The following is a 7,530-nucleotide window of genomic DNA, read 5'->3' on the forward strand; positions in this document are numbered from 1 at the left end:
CGCACTGCAGGGTGACCTTGTCCTGCGGGCCCTTTCAGGCCCCCTTCTTCGTGCCTCTCTTCTGGGAGCCGGGCTCCTGCGCCCGAGAGCAGCTTCCTGGGTGCTGGGGCTGGCGCGCTCACCGGGCAGTGGGGCATAGCTCTGTCGCCGCTGTGTGTACTTTACAGGCATGGATCCAGCCGTAGGCTGATGAGTTCAGACAAACGCATTCATCCGTGGAACCCACACTCCCCTCCAGACACGGAACAGGCCCAGCACCTAAAAGCTCCCCCGTGCCCCTTCGCACCCCTTCCCGGCTCAGGCCCCTCTGAGCGGCTCTCTGCACTGCAGGTCGGTTTTGTCTCTGCTGTAGCTTCATAAATGCACTCACCTGATGACCCATCATGCTGAGGATCTTCCCATCCCCTCGCTCACTGACAAATCTTTCCTGTGAAGGGCTGGCTCCAGTCTGCTCAGTTTTCCAAAATGTTTTTTTTTTTTTTTTTAATGATTGGGTTGTAGGAATTCTTTGCATGCCCTGGCTGTGAGCCTTCTGTCAAATGTGTGTGTTACAAACATTTTTCCTAATCTAGAGTTGCCTATTCATTTTCTTAAGCACATGTTTCAAAAAGCAGAAGTTTTAAATCTTGAAAAAGTCAAATCTATCATTTTTTTCTTAATGTTTTCTGTGTCCTCTCTAAGACACTTTTGCCTACCCAAGGTTGCAAAAACAGTCCCTTATGTTTTGTCCTTTAAGCTTTAGAACACGCTTTTGGTTTTTCTTTTAGGGTAGGTTCCAAGTTGGACTGATTTTGTGCAAAGTCAGGGTCAAGCTTCTTTTCTTTCTTTTTTAAGATTTATTTTATTTATTTGAAAGGTAGAGTTAACAGAGAGGGAGGGACAGCGAGATAGAGGGAGAGAGAGAGATATCTTCCATCTGCTGGTTCACTCCCCAAATAGATGATATGGTCAGGGGTGGGCCAGACCAAAGCCAGGAGCCAGGAGCTTCCTCTGGGTCTCCCATGTGGGTGGGAGGGGCCCAAGCACTAGGGCCATCTTCTGCTGTTTTCCCAGATGCATTAGCAGGGAGCTGGACGAGAAGTGGGGCGGCCTGGACTCCAATCAGTGCCCACAGGGGATGCTAGTGCTGCAGGTAGCACCTTAACTCACTGTGCCACAGTGCTGGCCCCTGGCAAATCTCCTGGACCTGAGCCATACCCCAGGCCCCAGGCCAGGGCCTGGATAAGCACAGTATCTGACAAGTCTTTGCCCAGGCTGTGGGCTGTGGGGTGGTGTCATGGTTTTTGCACTGTGCCCAGGAGCCAGTTAGGCAACATTATTGAACACCTAACTGGTCACCCAGGTGTGTGTGTGTGTGTGTGTGTGTGGCCAGAAGTGGTCTGCTGCCCAACACCACTGAAGAACCAGTGGCCGGTCACGCCGTCTGTGCCCATTCTGATCCGCCCCACCCAGGAACGACGCCCAGTGGGCCCCAGGACCTTGGACAGGGATTTGTCTCCAGGAGTGGGTGTGGGGCTTAGAGTACGGCTTCCCTAATTCCCTCCAACACTCAAGAGAAAAGTCTGAATTAATGACACAGCGAGAAGCCATTAAAGCCATTCCTTGCCTTTGGAGGCAGCTGGCCGCCCCCAGGGCAGCTCGCTGATAATGGCCACCCCTCATCAAATATTTATCCCAGCACTCACAGCGCTCCATCAGCCTCCAGCCGCAGGCCGGGGGCAGCGTCTGATTACTGAAACCGGTCATGAAGGAAGCAGGCAGGCTACAAAGTGCCGAGCTGGACAGGGGCGGACATGAAAGCCCAGCGTCCTTCCTTGAAGGTAGACTTCTGGAGCGGTGGCCTCCTGCCGGTGGGGAGCTGGAGGGGCCCCCCAGACTCTAGAGGAGCTCCTTATCCTTTCTTTCCTCTCCAGTGGGGCGGAAGGTGGCTGAGCCCAAGCCCTGGGGTCTGGGGCCGGAGGCCTGACTCCACGCCTGGTGTTTGGGAAGAGCAGGTGGACAACCCGCGCCGGCCCAGAGACGTAACACCCTGCACCTCGGAGGGGAGCCCTGGCATTTCATTAGCGCCCGCTTTGAAGCCTGCCCTTTGCAAAATAAAGGAGAAGGGTGGACGCCGCCGATTCCAAAGGCTTTCTGTGCAGGCGTCTGTCAGAGATGTCGGGGTGGGGTGGGGGCAGGGCTCAGCACCAGACCGCTGCAATGAAGCAAATACAGCAATGAAGTGCGTCGCACAGGTCCCTGGTTTCCCAGTGCACAGAAAAGTTACGTTTAGCAGGGGCTGAGCCTCCTCCTGCAGTGCCGGTATCCCACATGGGCACCGGCTCATGTAACAGCCGTTCCTCTTCTGATCCAGCTCTCTGCTATGGCCTGGGAGAGCAGTGGAAAACAGACCAAGTGTTTGGGCCCCTGCACCTGCATGGGAGACCCGGAGGAAGTTCCTGGCTCCTAACTTTGGATTGGCTCGGCTCCAGCCGTTGCGGCCATTTGGGGAGTGAACCAGCAGATGGAAGACCTCTCTCTCTCCTCTCTCTCTGTCTCTACCTCTCTCTGTAACTCCACCTCTCAAATAAATAAAAAAATCTTTTTAAAAAAGTGATGTTGACACCACACTGTAGTCTATTGTGAGAGATAGTGTTACATCTAAAACCAATGCACTTGCCTTAATTAAAATAGAGTTTGGGGCAGGTATTGAGTCAAGCAGTTAAGACACACACATTCCATACGGGAGTACTTGGGTTCAACGTCTGGCTCCGGCTTCCTGCAAATGCAGACCCTGAGAGGCAGCACCGAAGGCTCAGGTGGCTGGATTCCTCCGGCCCTGGGAGAGATCTGCGCTGTTTCCAGCTTCCGGCCCCGGCCTGGCCCAGTTCCGGCTGTTGCAGGCATCTGGGGTATGAACCGGTACATGGGACTCTTGACCAGTCTCTCTGCCTCTAAGACGAATTAATTAATAAAAAGGAAAAGAAAACCTTTATCGCTCACACTGCTAATGAGCACCCCAGCTCCTGGGAAGAATGGCGCTGATGGCGGTGCTTGGCGCTGGGCTGCCACGAGCCGTCAGCCTGTGGAAACGCGGTGTCTGCGAGGCACAGTGGATACAGCGCGATGCAGGTGTGACACGGCGAGGTGCGCCTGTGTCACGTCTGTGCAGGGGCAGCTTCTGACGCCCCGCTGTGTGGCTCCACTCATGACACGGGGGAAGAAGGGCCCATCAGGCAGGAAGTCGTGCCTGGTGCTCAGTGGGACCTGGGGACCAATTAGCCACTTTGAATGCCAAGGGGCAACGTGTTTGCAGAAGGAGCGAGCCAGAACTTGGAGATGACTGCTCTCCCCGCCCCCTCGCCCCAAACAAAAGACAGAAGCCACGTCAACAGGTTCCCAGGGGTGAGCCTTCATTTTCTCCACGACCTAAAACTGACCCCATTTATCCAGAGACCACGCACGTCGCAGCTCGTGAACGGCGCCCTCTTCCGCGCGCAGCGCATGCCGGGCCCGGAGCCGGGGTGAGCAGCGGCGTCAGAAGCGGCCCTCCACGCCCAGCAGCCGAACCGCCGCCTCCTGCACGGCCTGGTGCACGTGCCTGACCTCCTTCTGGGACAGGGTCCGCTCCATGTGGCGGTACGTGATGCGGTAGCAGTGGCTGGTCCTGTGTGTCCTGCAGGGGAAGAGAAGGCAAGAGAGTGAGGCGCACGCCTGCCCCTTGCTCGGACCGAGCTGCTCAGCTGTGGCGGACAGCCGAGGAGGATCCTGGCCTGACGTCACAGAGACACCACTTCCTGCCAGTGACCCTCATCTCGTCAATGCACCATGGGGAGGAGGTCCATTAGGGAAGCATCAGAGTGAGTGTCTAGGATTGTGGGGTGTCCCTGGACCGGAGATTCCAAAGTCCCCTGAGAGGAGCTGGCACTATGGCACCGCAGGTTAAAGCCACAGCCTGCAGCGTCAGCATCCCATATGGTTCGTGTCCTGGCTGCTCCACTTCCAATCCAGCTCTCTGCTAATGGTCTGGAAAAGCAACAGCCCGAGTACTTGGGCCCCTGCTACCCATGTGGGAGACCTGGAGGTAGCTCCTGGCTCCTGGCTTTAGTCTGGTCCAGCCCTGACCATGGCGTGCATTTGGGAAGTGAACAGGTGGACGATCTTTCTCTCTCTCTCTGGAACTCTGATTTTCAAATAAATAAATAAATCTTAAAAAAAAAAAAAAGTTCCCTGAGAAGGGAGATTTTGAGAGACTGGGTTTCCAGGGCTCAGCCCTGTGGATTCTGATGCAGCGGCCAGGAAGTGGGACCCGGGCATTGGCGCTCTCCCAGGCTCTCCATGCGACTCTGAGAAGTGCACACGGTCAGGAGCCAGCAGCAGTGCTGGCAGGCGCCCGCCTCCTGCACGTCCCGGGGAACAACCGTCTGTCATGGCAGGGCCGGGGAGAGGCTGAGGGCGTCACTCTGCTCACTGCTGGAAGCACGCGGACAACCGTGCCACACACCGTGTGCCGTGCACACGAGGGCTCCAGCCTCGCTTCACCGCATGCACAGCCAAGGAAGGCTGGGGGTGTGGGGCTGGAATCTGGCCAAGTCCATCTCTTGGCTCACGAACCGGCAGACCCGAGCCCGTCCCCAGCTGTGTGGCCATGCTCTGACGCTGTCCCTCTGCAGGCGCCTGCACTTCTCAGCTGTGCACTGAGGGGCCTGTCCAGCTCCAGAGCCCAGCAGGTCCTCTTCCCCAGCTCGCAGCCACCGCAGGGCCAGCCTGCGCCCTCCCCCGCCCCCAGTGAAGAAGCCCACGCAAGCCAAGCAGATCCCAGGTGGGGGCCCCAGCGGGGTGAGGCCCCCAGCTCAGCCCAACCAGGGAGAGGCCCAGTGTGGGCTGGCGGCTGAGGCAGGGCCAGGGGCCACGCCCCCACATCTTTGCCAACTGGTGTCCTGGGCCTTGGAGTCCATGGGCCTCCTGGTCCTTCCAGGGTTTCTCTTCCTGGAGTTCTCTGTCCTGCCCCCACCTCTGTGTCATGCCAGACGCTGGCTGGGCAGACTGTGCCTGGGAAGTGAGGAGTCGGCTGTGGTCCTGGCCGCCTGCACCTTCTCCTCCAATGTCTCCAGCCCCCGCTCGCTGCCCAGCCAGCCTGGTCCTCTCAGTCCTGCTTCCCCTGCCTCCTTCAGAAAGGAGCGGCTCCCTGCACCTAGGGTGCTGTGCCTTGCAGGGTTCTCTGCACTGGAGCCAGGTACTGAGCCCCTGTTGAGGTTGAGCTCCAGGAAGACGTCATGGTCGAGGTGCTAACGAAACCGGGCGGGCTGACAGGACACGGCAAGGGGAGGGGGGCTGGCCGATAGCACTCGGAGGCCTGATCCACCTGTCCCTGGACATCAGCGGCCTGTTCCAGATGCAGGGGGACAACAAACCTCCAGCCAGCCCAGCTCAGGTTGGACCCGGACGGCAGGGAGAGACACAGCTGCCCTCAGTGCCCCAAGGCCTCCCACCGCCTGGGGAAGTCCTTTCTCCTTACTCTCGGCTCTGGCTGGGACTGCCCCAGGTGCCACACCCACCTAAGCCCTCAGACCCAAACTACCAGTGAGACAGGAAGACCCCAGCTCTGTGGGAGCTGACAGACTTCACCTGTGACCTCTCATACCTCCGACCTCCTCCTGCCTCTAGGGGATAGTGAGGTCTGCAAACCACAGAGAAGGAGAACTTTCTCCCTTGCTCCCTCCACTCCCTACCCTTCCTTCCCCTCCTCTCTCCTCTTTCTTCCATCTTTCCTCTCTGTGTGTGGGTATCTTTCTTTGAAAGGCAGAAGGGCTGGCATTGTAGCATAGCCGGTAAAGCTACAGCCTGCAGTGCCAGCATCCCATATGGGTGCCGGTTCGAGTCCTGGCTGCTCCACTTCTGATCCAGCTCCTTGCTAATGGCCTGGGAAAGCAGTGGAGGATGGCCCAGATGCTCGGGCCCCTGCCACCCATGTGGGAGAGACCTGGACAAAGCTCCTGGCTTTAGTCTGGCCCAGCCTTGGACAATGCAATGCTTGCATGGGTGTAGCTGGGTTCAGGACAGAGGGGAGCCAGAGAGGCACGAGATGAAGGAGGGGATTAACACCAAGGCTCTGCCTACGAGAACTGGGGCACGGTGAGGCGGATGGGAGCTGCAGCTGCCGTTCCAGGGGCCTGGCTACGTTCCCTACTCCGCTCCTGCCTCTCTGTGAGATCTCAGCCCTTGCGTCCTGGAGACGTCAGCTGTGCAGGGAGGCGAGTGGTCATATTTGCTCCCTGGGATGTCCAAGGACTGAGTGAGGGAAATGTGCAGGGGGCTGACACAGACAGGGGCTGGCTGTCCAGATTAGGGGTGCCTTATCCATGGGGGTGCGTTCCAAGACCTCGTGGATGCATGGAACCAGGGACGGTGCTGGGATTTAACGTACGTGGTTTTCCTATACATCCATACCTGTGATGAAGTTTCATTACAAATTGAGCACAGGAAAATATCACAGTAAGTATTAATAAAATAGGACAATGCTAACAACACACAATGCTAACAACGCTGCCTGCATCCCTGCTCACCCCTCTTGTGTTTTGGGGCCGCTATGGGGTAAAACATGGGTGACGTGAATGCAAGCCCTGTGATGCATGGGACAGCCCATCAGGGCGCTACTAAGGGATGCCAGGGCGAGAATCCAGGCAGTGGATCCCACGTGAACCAGCTGGACACAGATAGGCACCCTTCCTGCCCACACGGCCTGGGACAGGGCGGCGGGAGACTTCACCATGCGACTCAGAACACTGTGCCATTTAAAACTTACAAACTGCTTATCTTCGGGATTTTCAATTTAGTATCTTCAGACTGCGGCTGACCCTGGGTAACTGAAACTGCAGAAGGCAAAACCACGTGGCGGGGGGAGGAGGTGGGCCCTCTCTCTCATCTCCTCTTCCTCCCTCCCTGACTGGAGAGAGGGCTGGGGCATGGAGACCTGGGGGCCTTGCTTTTGGATCTCTCTGGCCTCCCTCCGTGGGCTTGGGATCTGATCTTGGCAAGAAGACGGGAGGAGCTGCCTTCCCAGGGAGGGTGGATGCACTGGTTGTGCTTGGCTGCAAAGGGAAGCGAGGACAATCAGGGAGGGTGATGAATTATTACTTGGCATCGGGTGCAACTTCAATAGGAAATGAAGTCAGCCATTTTTCCCCTTTGCCTTTCTGTGTGTGTGTGCATGCGTGCATGTGTGTGCGCCAAAAGGGAATATCTGAGAATGAAATTCCTTTTTTTAAAAAAGAGATTTATTTGACAAGAAGAGTGGCAGAGAGAGGAGAGAGGAGAGAGGAGAGAGGCCATTCACTGGTTCACTCCTCAAATAGCCACAATGGGGTTGGGCCATGCTGAAGCCAGAAGCCTGGGACTCCATCTGAGTGGCAGAAGCCCAAGCACTTGGGCCATCTTCTACTGCTTTTCCAGGTGCATTAGCAGGGAGCTGGATTGGAGGTGGAGCAGCTGGGACTCGAACTGGGGCTCACATGGGATGCTGGCCTTGAGAATGAAATTCTGATCATGAGA

General features: G+C 57.0%; 1 protein-coding gene across 19 annotated transcripts in view; it reads right to left on the reverse strand.

The window, feature by feature from the left end:
- Nucleotides 1–3,372: 3,372 nt before the first annotated feature.
- Nucleotides 3,373–7,530, reverse strand: part of FARS2 (phenylalanyl-tRNA synthetase 2, mitochondrial) — a 495,105-nt gene continuing 490,947 nt past the window's right edge. For all 19 annotated transcript variants that reach the window (XM_089334510.1, XM_070074462.1, XM_089334501.1 and 16 more), the window contains one exon: nucleotides 3,373–3,655. In XM_089334510.1, the coding sequence (XP_089190636.1) occupies nucleotides 3,517–3,655 (139 nt within the window). In that variant the 3' untranslated portion in view covers nucleotides 3,373–3,516. The remainder of the gene's footprint in view (nucleotides 3,656–7,530) is intronic.

This window comes from Oryctolagus cuniculus, chromosome 5, assembly GCF_051225735.1.
Source record: "Oryctolagus cuniculus isolate XC-2025 breed Fujian yellow rabbit chromosome 5, ASM5122573v1, whole genome shotgun sequence".
In the NCBI taxonomy this organism is placed as follows: domain Eukaryota; kingdom Metazoa; phylum Chordata; class Mammalia; order Lagomorpha; family Leporidae; genus Oryctolagus; species Oryctolagus cuniculus.